This window comes from Paramormyrops kingsleyae, chromosome 12 (assembly GCF_048594095.1).
Source record: "Paramormyrops kingsleyae isolate MSU_618 chromosome 12, PKINGS_0.4, whole genome shotgun sequence".
NCBI classification, from domain to species: Eukaryota; Metazoa; Chordata; class Actinopteri; order Osteoglossiformes; family Mormyridae; genus Paramormyrops; species Paramormyrops kingsleyae.
Window position 1 is genome coordinate 6,980,000 of NC_132808.1, and position 18,711 is coordinate 6,998,710.

At 44.3% G+C, this 18,711-nt stretch overlaps 1 protein-coding gene across 1 annotated transcript in view; it reads right to left on the bottom strand.

The window, feature by feature from the left end:
- The window catches only part of polr1a (RNA polymerase I subunit A), a 40,867-nt gene that overhangs the window by 8,475 nt on the left and 13,681 nt on the right, over positions 1-18,711 (bottom strand). Inside the window, exons 14-27 of the mRNA XM_023800034.2 lie at positions 17,999-18,190; positions 17,739-17,888; positions 17,316-17,499; positions 17,077-17,159; positions 14,929-15,087; positions 10,994-11,092; positions 10,678-10,830; positions 10,241-10,323; positions 9,940-10,105; positions 9,525-9,746; positions 9,026-9,240; positions 8,343-8,510; positions 7,612-7,747; positions 6,598-6,755 (exon numbers count right to left, since the gene is read on the bottom strand). Of these exons, the coding sequence (XP_023655802.2) occupies positions 6,598-6,755; positions 7,612-7,747; positions 8,343-8,510; positions 9,026-9,240; positions 9,525-9,746; positions 9,940-10,105; positions 10,241-10,323; positions 10,678-10,830; positions 10,994-11,092; positions 14,929-15,087; positions 17,077-17,159; positions 17,316-17,499; positions 17,739-17,888; positions 17,999-18,190 (2,168 nt within the window). The remainder of the gene's footprint in view (positions 1-6,597; positions 6,756-7,611; positions 7,748-8,342; positions 8,511-9,025; positions 9,241-9,524; positions 9,747-9,939; positions 10,106-10,240; positions 10,324-10,677; positions 10,831-10,993; positions 11,093-14,928; positions 15,088-17,076; positions 17,160-17,315; positions 17,500-17,738; positions 17,889-17,998; positions 18,191-18,711) is intronic.

Below are 18,711 nucleotides of genomic sequence, written 5' to 3' on the forward strand. Positions count from 1 at the left end.
AAGGTTCCCCGTGCCAGATGCAGCTTCTACATGTTTCACAGTAGGTACAGTATGGTGTTCTTTTCTTTTAAAGCTTCATTCTCCTTCTGTAAACATAGAGTTGATGTGACTGGCCAAAAAGCTCCGGTTTTGTGTCATCAGTCCAAAGGACATTCTCCCAGAAACTTTGGGGCTTGTCAACATGCATTTTGGCAAATTCCACTCTGGTTTTTATGTTTTTCTGTGAATAGTGGAGCCTCCTGGGTTTTCTTCCATGGAGCCCATTACTGTTCATAATGCGATGGATGCTGCAATCAGAAAGTGATGAACCTTGACCTTGGAGCTCAGCTGAATGGTTTTGGATGGTTTCCTTAACTCTTTTTCTACAATCCACAATATCCTTTAGATCAACCTAGGGTTGCATTTCCTCTTGCATCTATGTCCTGGAAGGTTGGCTACAGTTCCATGAACCTTATACTTTTTAATAACACTGGCAACTGTGGTCATAGGATCATGAAGCCGCTTGGAAATGGTCTTATAGCCTTTACCTAAAACATGATTATACTGGTATACAGTGATTCTGGTGCCAACGATGTCTGAACGGTTTTATATTAAATTTGTGGTGCTGATTAAGAATAGCAACTAGTAAGTAAACAGTCTAAAATCATACAAAAAAGAAATTAAAAATATTTAACAGTGACAGGAAAAAGTGATTTGATTAATTAATACAGTATTAATTAGTTATTAATTGTTCCGTGGCTGGTTGAAAAAGACTGTCTACGAAGTGTGATGTGACCTTTGTAAAAAAGTCATCAAACTGGCAACAATGGGCTCTAAAGCCATTGACTCACATATCAGGGGAGAGAAGCACAAGGCGTTTTGTTGACAGTCGGACAACAACTGTCCCCATTCAGTTGTTTGCCAGTCCTGCAAGTACAACCTCTACAGATGGGCCTACACCCGCTTTGGCAGTGTCTCCGGATCCCACGACAAGCAATGCCTTCAGTACATTCTCCTCAACCGGCACACTGAAAGCAGAAGTGCTATGGGCTTTGCAAACAGTTAGCAGATATCACTCCTGTACGTCCAATAATGACATTCACACTGGTGAGCAATTTGCTGGGGCACAGTTAGTAATTGTGAGAAGTTGTGGCCTACATACCCTTCACAGCTCATTCAACACTGGTTTTGAAGTGTGGATGGTGGAGAAGGTGCTCAAAGCACTACATTTTCTTTTCCACTCTGCACCAGCCAGAAGAGAGGACTTCACAGCTGCAACATCATCCTTAAGATTCCCTCTACCTATCTGTGGCCATCAGTGGCTCGAAAATTTGCCAGCTGTCGAACAAGCATTGGAAGTCTGGCCTTCTATTGTGAAATATGTGGACCTGGTGAAGTCAAAAATAGGTGGAAAAACCCAGGGACATCTTCTTCTCACTGCATTTGTGAAGCCCGAATGGATCCCCTTCTTCTGACCAAACTACATTTTTTCATGGCCCTATCACGAGCATATCAACCATTTCTGGCTAAATACCAGACAGGTGTTCCCATGATGCCCTTCCTTTGGAAGGACTTTGATTTGATCTGGGTAAATATTCACCACCACAGTAACAACAGCAATAAATGAACATGCAAACACGCACATGTGAACTTTACTCTAACTTTATTTTCAGACTCTCCTTCAACGCTTCATCATTCATTTCATTACCTAAGACACTGTTAAAGAGTCAAAAGACAGACCAAAAGCTATTGCATTTGTTATCACACACACAAGTCTCATTGGGGGAATGCATTATTATCATGGATGTCCATTATCTCAAAAACTAGAACCAATTCAGCAAAAGTAATGGGATTTTTGAATTCAGCACCCTCAAAATACCCTAAATGAATTCAAAAAACCTTGGCACCTGAAAAAATTTAAGCATATCTTTCTAAAATAAACAACAAATCGTTTCTTTTCACAGTAATATTGGTTTACTCTATCACATACTAAAGGCAAGCATATATTACACAATTGCTTTTAATTGTATCACTTTTCAGGAGAAATAAAGCATTGTTTCAATGAGCTGTAAGGGTATCAACAAATTTGTTCACATCTGTAGACCTGAGCACTTCTCTCTGCTCCTGGGTACTGGATTTTCTCACATACAGACCAAAGAGTGTCAGGACTGGAATGCACACCTCATCCACCCCGATCCTGAATACAGGTTCCCCACAGGGCTGTGTGTTGAGCCCAGTGCTCTTCACCCTTCTTACACGTGACTGCACCCCTACGCACCCATGAAATACCACTGTGAAATCTGCCAATGACACAATGGTAGTCAGACTGATCTATGATGATGAAGCAGCCTACAGGACAGAGGTCACACACCTGCATTAGTGGTGCACTGATTAAAAACCCAATTATAAACACCAGCAAGACAAAGGAAATCATTGTAGACTTCAGGAGAACAAAGATGAATGGACCCCCCCCCCCCCCTACATTCATGGTGAGGAAGTGGAATGTGTGAATCTATATAACAAAGGATCTCACATGGCTTCCTAACACCACTAACCTGGTGGGAAAAGCCCAACAACTGTGCTTTCTCAAGAAACTGAGAGAACCCCATATACCTTAGTAGCTTCTGTTTAACTTCTACTGCAGCCCCAGTACCACTTTACAATAAGGCTCCCGTTTGCGACTTGTAAATGGTAGTAACTCCTTAATAAAAAGAAAATATATTATATATATTATATATATTTATTTATAACTTTTTTTTAAATTGTCCATTAATAATGTAGAAAGTGTTACAACGTAATTAATAACCAGATTATAAACCATTCATAAACTCTTTATATGGGTAGCCTTATTGTAAAGTGCCACCACAGCACCACTGAAACTATCCTCTCCTAGGGCTTGACTGTGTGGTATTCCAGCTGCAGAGTGTAAGGACCTACATCGTGTAGCAAAGGTTGCTCAACGAGTCATCTGGGCTGACCCCCCAAAACTGGACTAACTCTAGCCGAATGAAGAAGGCAAGCAGCATAAGAGAGACAACCCACCCAGGTTATCATCTGTTTGACCCGTTGCCACCTGGAAAGTGATTCAGGGCGATCCGGTCCCAGACTAATAAACTGAAACCACTTTCTGACATACATTGCCACCCTCACTTTTTTCTAGACATTACTTAGAGGGGCTGTATGTGTGAACTCAAATGTCCGAATCAGTTATACATTAGACAGGTCAGTACTAGCTCCCTAGTATAAAGTAAAAGGTAATTTCAGATTGACCTCTACCCCCCTGCCCATGTGGGAATGGGGAATCATGCATGCTCTACCCAAGCACCACCCCTAATCGAAACCAACCAGCACATTTCTAGCAGCAGTGAATGTGTATGATAGACATTTTTCGGTTGTGAGCCACATGTGTGAAAGGGCAACTCCAGAAAAGTTGAAACCAACTTCCCCAGAGCTGCGACTTTCACTAACCCTTGAAGCAAACTTTCAATCCCCTAAGCACAGCTACACACAAACGCTGCCACTTTAATGTCTGCATATTTATATTTTATATTTGTTTTTTTTTTTTGTTTTTTTTACCTCATTTAATATTACTCTCCATTATTTGCATTAATGTTTTCTGTTATTCCACTGTCATTGATTTAAAATTGCTGCACAAGAAGAAGCGCAAACAGAATTTCATTGTACTGCAATGTGATGACAATAAAGTTCTCTAATCTCTTGCAAATAATTTTACATTCTTGCATGTTACTGGTCCCTTGGACAAAAATTAACGAACGTAACTGTAAATAATTTGAGTCAGCACTTGGCATGCCATTCTGGTCTCGACCCTGGAGTACACTTTTAGGCGAAGGGACCAGGGTCTGTATGGACTCTGCATGCTTAAGGACAGCTTTATTTCATCCAGAGGTCTCTCAGAGCCCATACAGTCAGCACACATCTAAATAACCACATTGCACCAACGTGCCTTTGTGGAACCTACAGTTACAGACCTAGACTGTAAGTAAATGCTAACCTTCTCCCCCATGCTCTCATACACTGTGTGGAGGAACAGCACGTCTTTGCTCTTTATTTTTGGACTTCTCGCACACTCAGCTATTTCAGGAAGTCTGCCTTGGTTAACTGTAGTCGTAACTACCATATTTAAATGGAAGCTAGCATTTAATACTGGCCTATACCTACTTCATAAAACAATCATTTAAACTGCGCAGAAATTCATGTCCTCCCCCCCGAAACAGCTTCTTCACTCTCCTAGCACCCCCCCCCCCAGATGGAAACAGTCCACAAGATCCCCCCGAGGAGCCGATGTTTTGTTCTAAATCCCTCTTTGTCCTTGCACATCTCCGTCACCCCTCCCCCAAAGAGACCTTCATTCTCAGAAATCAACAGTGGTACAGCTGAGACTGTTGTGAAATGCTCACTTTTAACTGTCCATTTCGCAGGAAGCTTCAGAATAACAATCATACGAATAGCCAAATGTGACCCTTGCCTGCTCCCAGGAACATGGCTTACCTCGGACTGTGAACATTATACCTATAATCCCCAACTACAGAATATCAAGTTTCACAGAGTTCCTCCTCTCAGCTTTTTATTACTAACAGAGAGGTGAATCACTCATTCGAAAAACAAAACCAGGAGAGCTGACCGGATATCACCTTGCCACTGTCGGCTGCTGTGCAGATCAGCTGTCTTAAGGATTCACAGACATTTTGAACCAAATCTGAGAATTATGCACTGTTCCTACATCCACCACCATCACTGTTAGGCCTGTAAGGTTGTACTTCATTATTCAAATAAAATAGCATTTAAATAATAAATGGTAAAAATATAAAAATTCATATGTGGATTTATGTAGGCTACTACGACTCATCCAACACGTGTGTCTTCATGTTTGTTTTGTCTAACGGCCCTTCTCTGGTACAATTCTACATTGCCATCATTCAGTTTATTGTAACCTCATTCATAAGAAAGAAAACTTCCTCTCAAAAGCTTTTGTTTAACTGTATATTTACTGCATTCTTGTCTGTACAGCCATATCTGTCTGTCCTTACATCTGCACCTTTCGTACCAAGTAAAATTTCTTGTGCACGTTTGAGCTTAGCAATTCTGACTGTCGCTTAATATAGAATATACCAGGGCTGTGGAGTCGGAGTCGAGGAGTCGGAGTCGGAGACAATTTTGGGTACCTGGAGTCGGAGTCGGCAAAAAGTTAACCGACTCCGACTCCTACTAAATTTAAATGGGAATTAAAAAAGTAAGTTGAAATGTCCCAATTCACAAACAGTCATAATGAACTACTTCTCTGCTGTAAGAATAAAGCCCAATGCATGCAGTGCATAATGTTACCACAAAACGAACATGTCAAGTAACCACGAAGCATGCTTTTCATTGACTGTATGCGTCACTATATGGGATGTAATGCACAGGTAAGGTGCGGCACCGCTTTCCATTGTGTCGTGTTCCACTGTTACAGGGAACTGTGAACCTAGCCTAAAGCCCCCCATACATTTACAGATGCACTGCCGATTTTTCAGCCGTTCAACGAGTCATCACGCGTCTGAAAAATCATCTGGTGTGTTCTCAGCTCCGTCGGCTCCCCTTCGCTATGCGCTACCCTTGAAACCTTGTTTTCATTGTGTTTGTCTTTAATCTGGCATTATAGCAGAGTGTTGGCTTCCTAGCCAGTAGTTCTGTGGTGAAATGACATGTATGTTGCCTTCCTTTCCTTCAATGGATGTAGAAAATACATTAGCATAGTATATACATACAGAGGAGTCGGAGTCGGGGAGTCGGAGTCGGAAGATTTAGAAACTGAGGAGTCGGAGTCGGAGCATTTATCTACCGACTCCACAGCCCTGGAATATACGATATGCCACTAGTGACAGACTTCTGTGAGTTTATTCAGCTGGCTAGAATGGCTGAAGCTAGTCAGCAAGAATCACAATAAGAACAATAACAAGAAACGTTTGGATTTTGCTGCGCAGATAGATTTGACAACGTTAACACTAGATATAGTCTAAACATTATTTTTTTTTACTTAGTTACGTGTTGTGTGCGAAGTGTCTGACTGTGCACCAGGGATTCTGATCCGGCAAGAGGCTCAGGGTATGGAGGACAGCTACCAGCAGCCTGAAAGTAAACTCAAATACCTGAAATCGATCCCTTTCACTTCAGGCACCGGCCATCAATACATAATTTAAGCTGCCCACACCTGCCTGATTGTTCAGGACAAGGCTTGTTATCTAGTTCCTTAGTCGTTGTGTTTCTTTGAAGTTCATTAATAGCACATGTTACAGGGCCCTCCTTTTATCCAAGTAATTGTTCTGCATGCTGTGTTTGTTGCTTACCATCTTTCACGTCACATGACTGAAGTGAATCTAAACAACAGCCTTGACCCAATCAATACCCGGCTGGAATTATGTGACCTCAACCTAGTTATGTTGGACAGCTTTAGTTCAGTCAGGATTAAGTAAATGGCTGTAACTGAGATCTGCCAGTTCGCCACTTGGCAAAGAGCTCTAAGACACTATGATGTGGTGAGAGTTTCTTTCACTCCGAACACCATAACAAAAGAGAATCTGGCACTGAGATCAGCCAAGGTTACAGTGTATGTAGGCTCACCTTGTTTCCATATAGTGTAGAATTTGCTGGGGCGTGAGCAGCTTTTCCTGTTTGTAGCACTCCGGAGGCAGGAAGTGGAAAGTGATTTTGAAGACGTTGTTCTTCTTTAGCTTGCCCTCCACCCGGATTGTCTCCTCCACTTCCACCTTGTGCAGGACCTACAAGCCGAAATACAGAGCAAACAAACCTCTACTCAATTACAACATTCAAACACTATAAACCCATGTATCAGTGGAACCACTTTGCAGATGTCAGAGGTAGACTAGGGATGTGCATCTCCATCACTGAGGCCAATTTCACACACATCTCAATGCATTGCCAATAGCAGACGTGGAGATATCAGTTCCAGAGAGTACAAATCCAGACCAAGATTTTGTTTCAACCAACCAGTTCAGAACTCTGTGACACTTTATACTCAACTGGTTAGTTGAAACAAAATCTTGGTCTGAATTTGTACTCTCTGAACCTGAAAGCTCCACCTCTTGCCAATAACCAGATACATTAAAGATACTGAAGCAACTACTAATGCAGTACAATAAGATTTACATTTATTACAATGCAGTTCAATTCAACACTATTTGATTCAACATGGTGCGATTCAATGAGATACAATAAGATCCACGGCCAGACACACCTCCAACTCGCGTGAGACTTGGCCAAGAATTGGCCACTGACAGCAGTGGCGAACTGGAGATGAGAGTGTGTGCTTGAGAAATAGTTTAGAAAGGAGGAATCGATCTAAATATAAAAGTGGTCAAAAAATTTTGGGCCCATTTCTGGAGCAATAGGGGATAAATTGCATTGCTCGGGGGCCAACAGTGAAACCACTCTGCTCATTAGTGACCTTCCGATCACAGGCACAGTGTCCTAACCCACTGAACCACAGATGGATATAAATCACAGTCTTTAAATTACATCCCAATTGAAACCAACTCAGTTGCAGGTCAGGTTACGTGGGAAGTGCAGCCAATACTGCAATCAGCCTGATTTATGAACTATTAGCATCGTGCCTACCTCTGCCAAACACACTCGGGTCAGCTTCTTCTTCAGGTTTTTCGCCTTTTTCAACGCTCTTCTGGAGTTCATCACAGGGATGCTCATCATGGGAGTCTTGATGTTTGAGCTTGCGATCAAGAGGATTTCCCTAAGCCTGTGAAACAGCCGCACCAATCACACAGAGTGCTTCAGGTATTAGACACTGACACAAATAGCTACAGAAAGGCCTGAAGTGGCCCTTCCACAAAGAGGAAGAGGAACGTGAAACACTTTGGCAGGAAGTGGCACAGGGCTGTCCATTTAGTTGGCAGAAGTTTCTTAGCTCATTTAGCACATTGGAAAACTGAAGTGTGAATGGTTGGAAATATATGTATTCTCAAGAAATTCTTTTTTTTTTTTCCTTCCACAATGTCTATATATTGTTGCCTTTTAAATAAGTAAATAATAATGACAACATTTCTGAATCTAAGTGAAACAGTTGGAAAATAATAATTGCTGCTAAAAGCACAGACTGAATTGACAAAATTTAAAATTTTTCTTTGTTGACCACTGATAAAACACTTTCCTCCCACTGCCACCAAACATGTTGTTTTTAATTCTAAATTATTTTTCAAGTACTTCATTAAAATGAAAGTTCTGACGTGGGAGCTTGCTGGACCCACATTACCCTCGACTCTCATTGGGCAATTCGCGTGTGATAGTATCTGGCGGTACTGCAGCCGGGGGGGGGGGGGGTGGCAGGTCGGTACCTGGGGATCCCCAGCGTGACGTTCATCTCTCCCCTTCCAGCAAAGTGGAAGGTGTTGAGGGTCATCTGTGTGGACGGCTCCCCGATGCTCTGGGCGGCAAGTAGCCCGACGGCCTCCCCGGGGTCACACAGGGCCCTCTGCCACTTCAGCTGGAGCAGGGATCTCAGCCTTAAACCAAAGGACGCAGTGAGAAACGCAACAGACCATGGGTACTTCTCAGGCTTGGTGACTGGTGAACAAGTTCAGCAAGACCAGGGGAAGGAAGGTTCATCATTTCCCAGTCAATACAACTAGACCTGTGTTTGCCAATACAGTCCTCGGGGACCCACCGACAGTACTCATTTTTGCTCCTTCCCAGCTTCCTACGGGGAGGGAGCAAAAAATGTGGACAGTCTGGGAGGGTGCTTGATGGGAGCAAAAACGTGAACCAGCTGTGGATCTCTGAGGACCAGATTAGGAAACACTGACCTAAACTAATACTTTTTAGCTGCCACAAACTAGCCTGCCTACTTGTTCAACTACATATAGTTTAGCTACTGCATATAATTAAAACATCATTTTTAATTATAGTCCCAAACTGCTCTCTTTCATGTTGCCCGTAACGTAAGTCGGTTCCAATTACTTCAAAAGAGTATATTAGCTAGTTAAGTTGAAAGCCAATGAAAAGCTGAAACTGGGGTCACCTGTCTATGTCTGTGTTCTCAATGTGTGTCGCTGTGCCCATTCGAGCTCCACATTCATCAAGGTACTCCTCTACGACATCATGAAAGGTCTCGGAGACGGATCCGAAGCACACGTCAGGCCGGAAGATGGACAGACACGGCTCGGGGCAGCGCTGGGCCTTCTTTGTATACTTCCGTCGGCCAGAGTCGTCCAGCGACTGCCATCTCTCCATCAGCTGAAAACAGATTAGCATTTTTCCAGCACTGGAAACAGCGAACCAAAGGAATACAATGACAGCTATACACTTAAGAGATTTTCATTCCTATTTTGCAATTCTGCGAGCAATCATACAATCTTAATCTGCATTACCAGTTACAAAAAAAAAAAGCTAAAAAAAAAGATGCCCGAATTGTACAATAGCTACAATTAATTTCCTTAGCAGAACCGGTGGGAACACCAAATTCAACCCGTGCAATGGACGTGGCATGATCAGTTATAATGGGAGTTGTCCCCGTCTACCTGAAGACTGCAGCCATCTCTCCCCTCTTGTAGACCCCCAGGCGGGTTCTGGGACTTCAGCTTAGCTAGCTTCTTCTGCGAGAAGAGCAGGAAGGCCCCCTGTCGGGCCGAGGCCGTCTGCTGCTTAGCCTTCCACCTCTCTATGGCTCTGAAATGGCTTTCCACCTCCTGGGGATCCATCTTGGATAGCACTTCATCCAAGCACTTGGACGTCCTGATGACCTGTAACGAATGAGAACCACCACTGTCATGCCACGATTTTAATATCTCAGTGTACGATAAAAAGAATCCAACTCATTGTACTGTTAACTGTGTGGCAACGTTGCATAATTAACAAACAGTGAAGAACAGAAGACTGGTTAAGGAAAGAAAGAAAAATGAAAACCTGTGCATCTCCCACACATAGGTGGCTTACCTCACAGTTGTCCCTGACAAAGGGCAGTTGACGACGCTGCAGGAACGGGGTCTTGGGGATGTCCAGGCCGTCCTCCCCGTAGAGGAACTGCACCACGCTGCCGTCACTATCCCGCACCGTCAGGTCGTACTGCACCACCAGGCCCTCCAGGTGCTTAATGACACACCTACGGGCAACAAGTGCACATTTCAGCACCCTGCCCTGTACTCACTGTCACTTACAGACAGCAGTTACCAGGACTTGACTGGTGAGGTATGGAGCACCCCGGTTGGTGGACAGTTGAGTTCAGAAGGTTTCTCACCTCTGAAGATATCCTGAGCGACTAGTCTTCACAGCCGTGTCTACAAGCCCTTCACGACCGGCCATGCAATGGAAGAAATATTCCTGGGGAGGAGGGGAAATAAGTAAAATTGTACCAGGAATCATGAATATTATGCTAAATTTATATATTAAAATCATCCTCCAATTTTTTAAGGGAAGGATAAAATTATAATATCCTAAACAATGTATTCAATTTTTACCATCTCCCGGGTTGGGGGTTTGAATCCCGCTTTTGCTCTGTGTATGGATCTAGCACGTTCTCTCCGTGTCATGGGGGTGTCCCCCCATGCACCTGCCCTGAGGCTAACTGGCGTCTCTAATTGCCAGCATTGTGTGAGTATGTGTACCACACCCCCAGGGAGAACCCCAGCTCTGGGTCTCCAGGACACGTGGACACCGCACATAGCATGGACTAACCGGAGGCCTGATGCCGGTGAGGAACCTGCCGGAAACAAAGCCCCCCGAGCGAGGCGACACGTCATAGGCCTGGAAGCATGGCAGGGACTTCCCAGAGGGCATCAAAGGAGGGCGCCTTCCTTCCAGCTCAATCTGCCCCAGCAGGCAGGAAATCTGAAGACAAATGTGTTGTGATGGTATGGTTCATAATGTAGCAGGAAAATAATGTGCTCACATGTACTATACTACTTAGAGTATAGAATTATTATACAAAAGTACGATATTCTAATTTTACATGCATGAGGGGAAGGTACCATTACTTTTACTAGGAAAATACCTGCATAGTGTTTACAGTGGAACCCTTTGCTCCAGACTGCACCATAAGCTGAAGGTTGTTGTCTGGGAAGCGGCGATGGAGTCCTAGAGGCATGCACACCTGTAACCAGAGCAAAGTGCCTGCTCAGAGGTATGCACACCTGTAGCCAGAGCAAAGTGCCTCCTCAGAGGCATGCACACCTGTAACCAGAGCAAAGTGCCTGCTCAGAGGCATGCACACCTGTAACCAGAGCAAAGTGCCTGCTCAGAGGCATGCACACCTGTAGCCAGAGCAAAGTGCCTGCTCAGAGGCATGCACACCTGTAACCAGAGCAAAGTGCCTGCTCAGAGGTATGCACACCTGTAACCAGAGCAAAGTGCCTGCTCAGAGGTATGCACACCTGTAACCAGAGCAAAGTGCCTGCTCAGAGATATGCACACCTGTAACCAGAGCAAAGTGCCTGCTCAGAGGCATGCACACCTGTAACCAGAGCAAAGTGCCTGCTCAGAGGTATGCACACCTGTAACCAGAGCAAAGTGCCTGCTCAGAGGCATGCACACCTGTAACCAGAGCAAAGTGCCTGCTCAGAGGCAAGCACACCTGTAGCTAGGGTTGCAAAATTCTAGGAATATTCTTGTTAATTCCCATACTTTCCCGTTAATTCCCATGGAAAGTTTCCAATGTGGAATATTTCCAAAATTCCCCAGCTTAACTTCCCATGGAACGGAAAGTTTCAGGAAAATTTCCAGAAATTTTCCAGCCCTTTGCGACCCTACCTGTAGCCAGAGCAAAGTGCCTGCTCAGAGGCATGCACACCTGTAGCCAGAGCAAAGTGCCTGCTCAGAGGTATGCACACCTGTAGCCAGAGCAAAGTGCCTGCTCAGAGGTATGCACACCTGTAACCAGAGCAAAGTACCTGCTCAGAGGTATGCACACCTGTAACCAGAGCAAAGTGCCTGCTCAGAGGTATGCACACCTGTAACCAGAGCAAAGTGCCTGCTCAGAGGTATGCACACCTGTAACCAGAGCAAAGTGCCTGCTCAGAGGCATGCACACCTGTAACCAGAGCAAAGTGCCTGCTCAGAGGCATGCACACCTGTAACCAGAGCAAAGTGCCTGCTCAGAGGCATGCACACCTGTAACCAGAGCAAAGTGCCTGCTCAGAGGTATGCACACCTGTAACCAGAGCAAAGTGCCTGCTCAGAGGCATGCACACCTGTAACCAGAGCAAAGTGCCTGCTCAGAGGCATGCACACCTGTAGCTAGGGTTGCAAAATTCTAGGAATATTCTTGTTAATTCCCATACTTTCCCGTTAATTCCCATGGAAAGTTTCCAATGTGGAATATTTCCAAAATTCCCCAGCTTAACTTCCCATGGAACGGAAAGTTTCAGGAAAATTTCCAGAAATTTTCCAGCCCTTTGCAACCCTACCTGTAGCCAGAGCAAAGTGCCTGCTCAGAGGTATGCACACCTGTAGCCAGAGCAAAGTGCCTGCTCAGAGGTATGCACACCTGTAACCAGAGCAAAGTACCTGCTCAGAGGCATGCACACCTGTAGCCAGAGCAAAGTGCCTGCTCAGAGGCATGCACACCTGTAACCAGAGCAAAGTGCCTGCTCAGAGATATGCACACCTGTAACCAGAGCAAAGTGCCTGCTCAGAGGCATGCACACCTGTAACCAGAGCAAAGTGCCTGCTCAGAGGCATGCACACCTGTAACCAGAGCAAAGTGCCTGCTCAGAGGCATGCACACCTGTAACCAGAGCAAAGTGCCTGCTCAGAGGCATGCACACCTGTAACCAGAGCAAAGTGCCTGCTCAGAGGCATGCACACCTGTAGCTAGGGTTGCAAAATTCTAGGAATATTCTTGTTAATTCCCATACTTTCCCGTTAATTCCCATGGAAAGTTTCCAATGTGGAATATTTCCAAAATTCCCCAGCTTAACTTCCCATGGAACGGAAAGTTTCAGGAAAATTTCCAGAAATTTTCCAGCCCTTTGCAACCCTACCTGTAGCCAGAGCAAAGTGCCTGCTCAGAGGTATGCACACCTGTAGCCAGAGCAAAGTGCCTGCTCAGAGGTATGCACACCTGTAGCCAGAGCAAAGTGCCTGCTCAGAGGCATGCACACCTGTAGCCAGAGCAAAGTGCCTGCTCAGAGGCATGCACACCTGTAACCAGAGCAAAGTGCCTGCTCAGAGATATGCACACCTGTAACCAGAGCAAAGTGCCTGCTCAGAGATATGCACACCTGTAACCAGAGCAAAGTGCCTGCTCAGAGGCATGCACACCTGTAACCAGAGCAAAGTGCCTGCTCAGAGGTATGCACACCTGTAACCAGAGCAAAGTGCCTGCTCAGAGATATTAGGGTTGCAAAGGGCTGGAAAATTTCTGGAAATTTTCCTGAAACTTTCCGTTCCATGGGAAGTTAAGCTGGGGAATTTTGGAAATATTCCACATTAGAAACTTTCCATGGGAATTAACGGGAAAGTATGGGAATTAACAAGAATATTCCTAGAATTTTGCAACCCTAAGAGATATGCACACCTGTAACCAGAGCAAAGTGCCTGCTCAGAGGCATGCACACCTGTAACCAGAGCAAAGTGCCTGCTCAGAGGCATGCACACCTGTAACCAGAGCAAAGTGCCTGCTCAGAGGCATGCACACCTGTAACCAGAGCAAAGTGCCTGCTCAGAGGCATGCACACCTGTAACCAGAGCAAAGTGCCTGCTCAGAGGTATGCACACCTGTAACCAGAGCAAAGTGCCTGCTCAGAGGCATGCACACCTGTAGCCAGAGCAAAGTGCCTGCTCAGAGGTATGCACACCTGTAACCAGAGCAAAGTGCCTGCTCAGAGGTATGCCAAACATACAAGAAGCACACACCCAATGTAATGCCCAAGTATGGCAACCCAGGGGAAAACCCTCCAAAGGAGTACCCCAGGGTTCCATGTTAGGGACAAAACATTTTCTAATATGTGAACAATGACTTAATAAAAGTGGTTTAACTCGCACACAGCTGGGACAGCGGACCCAGGATGGGGGGTGAAAATATACATAAAAACTTTAAGTAGTAAGTGGATAACAGGCAAGCTGCAAAGAGACATGTAAAATGGGGAAATGCTATATGAGAACCCTACAGAGAAACATTATCGTCAGCTGAGATAAAAATAACACAAGCCTAACAAAGAAAATCTGAGTCAAAATGTAACCTAATAGGGTCACATTCTGCCTTGAGGTAAAGGCATTGAAATATAGGAAGAAAAATTATTCAAATAAATCCTTCTACATTTCAAACAGAAACTAAGACTACTTTATTCAACTTCTCATTCAAAATTTAATCAAACTTATCATACATAATACAATATAGTACATAATGTATAGTACTATGCCAAAGTTTTAGGCAGTCAACGAAAACTATGTTTGAATGATCTTCATGTTGGTGTAAAACTATGACAAGATGTGTGTAAAAGAGTATCAGCTTAGGCATTTCAAAACCTCTGCTAAAACCACCCCAGTATTCATAGCAACTACCCAATACACCAATGTATTTTATGACTTAACCACTAGCACACCTTATACAGCTAATCGATACTTCACTGATTTTTTTTTTATTAAATGACTTTATTAAGTGAGCTGCTGGTGAAATAAATAAAAAAAAATAAATGGAATGACTGGGGTGTCATTGAGGAGAGGTTTGGGAACTGAAGTGGTGTTCATCTAACCATCCAACAAGATATCAGTAACTTTTTGGAGATCAAGAGAAATTCCTGTCAGTTTTCTTGTTTTACTCTTAATTTGCATATGTTCTAATGTTACATTGTGTTTTTTGTTCTAAGCACATAAACACTTACTATACAAATAAATGGCCTTAAACATTTCTTTTGACTGCCTGAAACTTTTGCATAGTACTGTATTTATTTTCCTGTTATGCATGGGATGCTGATAGTGCAAACACACCTTGTTGATGTTGTTGTTGACGAGGTTGACTTCCTCCTTAAACTTGAGGTCGACCATGTGCTGGTCCCTCTGGTCGGTGCTGAGATGGGCGTCCTGCCAGCGGCTCCTGGCCTCACTGACCTCAGCTGATGCAGGGAGGCTGAAGGCGGCTTGCAGAGCCTAACAGGGAAGACAGCAGTAGGAGGTGAGTGAGAGCCCAGACGGGGAATGGGATTGACTGAGATCTATCACGCATCATATCTAGATGTGCATCAAACCCATCTCCATGACCACTGCCAGGTGTCTCATCTCCCAAGATCACTGCTCAAAGCATGAGATTTATTTAAAACCTGACATTTAAAACACAAAAGCACATAGAGGAAGAAACACGGTTCTACTTTTTTTGCTCACTCCTGCTTTGTAAGAATTTGTTAGATTATAGAATAGAATAGCCACTTTATTGTCATTCAGAACCTACACCGGTTAGGGCACATCAGAACGAAATCACGTTGCATTGACTCACCATCGACCCAGCAGAGTGTTAGTACTAGAAAAGACTTAAACTTAAAAATATAGAGCTTAAATAGAGAATAGGAAATAGAATATACGTGGAACTAACCTAAAAATATATTAACTGCAGTATAGCAGCAAAATCCAGTTTACATCACCATTTCGGTTATAGTGCAAGACATATAGTGCAAAAAGTTCTTGAAAAAGTGACATGTGCATGGATGGAGAGAGGCAGAGTGTGGGGAGGGAGTTGGGGAGGGGTTGCCATAAGTTATTAAGAGTTACCAAGAATTAGGATGGTTTACAAAAGGCTTTCTCTACCCCAGTCCTTATAACAGTTTGCTAACCCATTCCACAGGGACCCCCAGACTATCCATGTTTTTGGGAAATGGGAGGGAGCAAAAACATGGTCCCTTGGGGGGGGGGGGGGGGAAGCACTGGCTTATAAGAACAATCAGGGGTACCCAGTCAAGGATGGTGCCACTGAAAAAGGCTGATGTGAGGCTGTAAGGCAGCTCAGGAGAGCAAAGGGAGGAGAGGCGACACTTATGCATTTCTCAATAACAACAACGCAAAGATCGTACTTGTGATCTTGGCAAGAGCTGTCTTGCTATCTTGCCTTCCGAGAATGAACTTGGGCCACAATGAATCATGGGATTGGTCTGTTTTGGCGAGGATGCAACTGATGCATCTTGATATCTGTGGCAGGGCAAGCGAGGATGCAACTGATGCCAGAGATGTTCACAAAATTAAAGTCCGAGTCAAGTCTCTATCGTGGTTCCAATTTGACATTACTATTTATCAAAAATGTAACCGCTTATATGTTTTTTTCTATCAGTAACTGATGTGACTAAATGGGAATCACCACTTGAACAGTTCAAAAACTGCTTGTCTCATAGTTCCTTAAGTTTATACAGTGGTATCTCAGTACTCAAACTCAGAAGTTGAACCGTGAACGGTGACCTAATAACTTGTCCGCGCGGGGAAATGAGTCATGCGGCACGTCTCTCAGCAGAAACAAAGGGTAACGCTTTAGTGTCAACCTCGCACTCGCTGTGATAGCATTGTTTGTTGGTCAGTGCTTTACACTGTGCTCTATCATTTTGGTAACCACTGCTCACCAAAAAGTTACGCAATAGCTGTACAAATGTTAAAACCTAAAAGTTTGCAATTTACGAATAAATTAACGAATACAGAGTAATAATAAAAATAAACAATAGACCGCATGGCATACACTCACTTTTTTTCTAATTTAAATTTTTTTTTTTTTAATGTTTTGCTTTTGTTCCTAGATTAAATACAAAGCCTTAGTATGACTCAAGGCAGTAGTGCTGTGTGTGGGTTTATGAAAAAGGTGTCACATTTTTGGGAGGACTGTCCATTCATTTCTATGGCCAAAACCCTAATCCCAACAATGACAACCTACAATGTATAATGTACAATATAATTTTCAACACAGGTTAAGCAATGCCTGTTTCTAAGTGGTGCAATCTAATGTAAAATAATACTGCAACCTTTGTCAGATCGGGTCTGCAGTTTGAACTAGTGGCAAAACAGAAAAAGCGTGTTTGTTGATATCGCCTGGAAGACGACGTAAAATGGGTACACAAGAACGGTCAAGTACACATATTGAGAAACAGCCCTAGTGCTCATCACTACCTTAATTCCACACTTGACTGACTCATTAATGATCTTCTTTCTCTTCTTATTGGCTCCAGGTTTAACCAAAATGTCTTCCACACCTATAAGAAAAGTGAGATTAAGTTAACTCAAGGTACAATGAGGGACAAAGAATAAAACAGTAATGACCACATGAGAGTTGGCTGACCAAACCAACCAACTCAAAGGTTTCTTGTTTTATAATGAATGATCCGTCATTGGTCTGTGTGAAATCTCACCCAAGGTGAAGCCGCGGTACAGCTGGAGGTACGCCGTGAAGAGCCGGGCCAGGCAGCTGAGAAGGTTTCCACTGGTGTGGCCTCCATACAGCTCATGGCAGCAGTGCACCAGGCCATAGGCAGAGCTGCCATAGTGGGCCTTATCTAGCACCCCCACCAGAAGCTCGCCCTGCCGGATAACAACCTGCCGCAAAGAGCCGTCAGAATACCTGAAAAGGTCTCGCCAGTGAAGTTGCCAAACTGCGTATATCTGGTTCTTATCAGTGTGCAGAAGACTAAATATTTATGTAAACAGGATAACTGAACTAGTGTGGAACAGCAGCACAATTAAATTCAAATGTAGGCACTGTCACGTTAGCACCAGTGACTTGTGGATAATAAAGGCTAGCATGGGGGAATAAGAGGCTGGCTGATGCATCTCACCTGCGATTCACACATGTCCTCAGGGTTGTATCGGGGAATGGCTCTCAGCGAGTCCTTCACCCACGCCTTGCTGGGTATCTTCGACTTCCCTGTCAGGTTTAGGGGGATTTCATTTTCTGGAATTACATTTAACAGCAGGGTGGAAACCACCTGTTGGAAAGAAATACAACACATTTATGAGGCTGCGCTGGAAAGCTGTGACCCATAAGGACACAGGACTCCATGCTCTGCCTGAACAAGCTCCACTGACCAGGACTGACCTGTTTTCCTGTCCAGAGAGGGTAGGGCTTCAGCAAGGCTGGTGGCTGGAGCTTCACTCTGCCCCTCCTGTCCGTCAGACCCCGGTACACCAACTCCATGTACTGCTCCCGGGTGAAGAAGCACCCTCGGATGGTCATGCTGGTACCGGATACCATGTGGTCCTGAATTAGCCCGGCAAGAGGCTTCCCATCCTGTTAGAGACAGACGTCAGTCAGAAGCGCAAGGTTCCGACGCGGCGATCAGGACGACTCCATCACAGATCAGACGGCTTAATGCAGGGCGACCAAGTTTTGGTTTGCTGCAACGAGAACACTGGAGGCAGGACGTGAAGAGGAGCGTCAAAAAGTATTCTGACTGTAGAAAGCAAAATACCAGACATTTCAGGCATTTTTAGGTCCCAAAAAAGAACACAAGTTCTGAGAAAGAGGATGTATGGCCACCCTGCTTAATGTAACTTTGGCAATGGCTAAATGAAGTGGAATGGAAGACAGGATAAAGAAAGAAAATGTTACACCCATTATGCCATGTTTTCCAAAGTCCTTTGAAGGCCCTTCTCATGGGACCTCAATTGGCAGGAGTCAAATTACAAAGCTGTGTCTAATCACTGCACCCCGAGGCACCTGATATCCCTTAGATTCCAGCCATCCAGGAACCAACCAAAACCTCAAGCTTCTCAACTAGGCCATTTCAGGATCTTTTCTTTAGGCTGTTA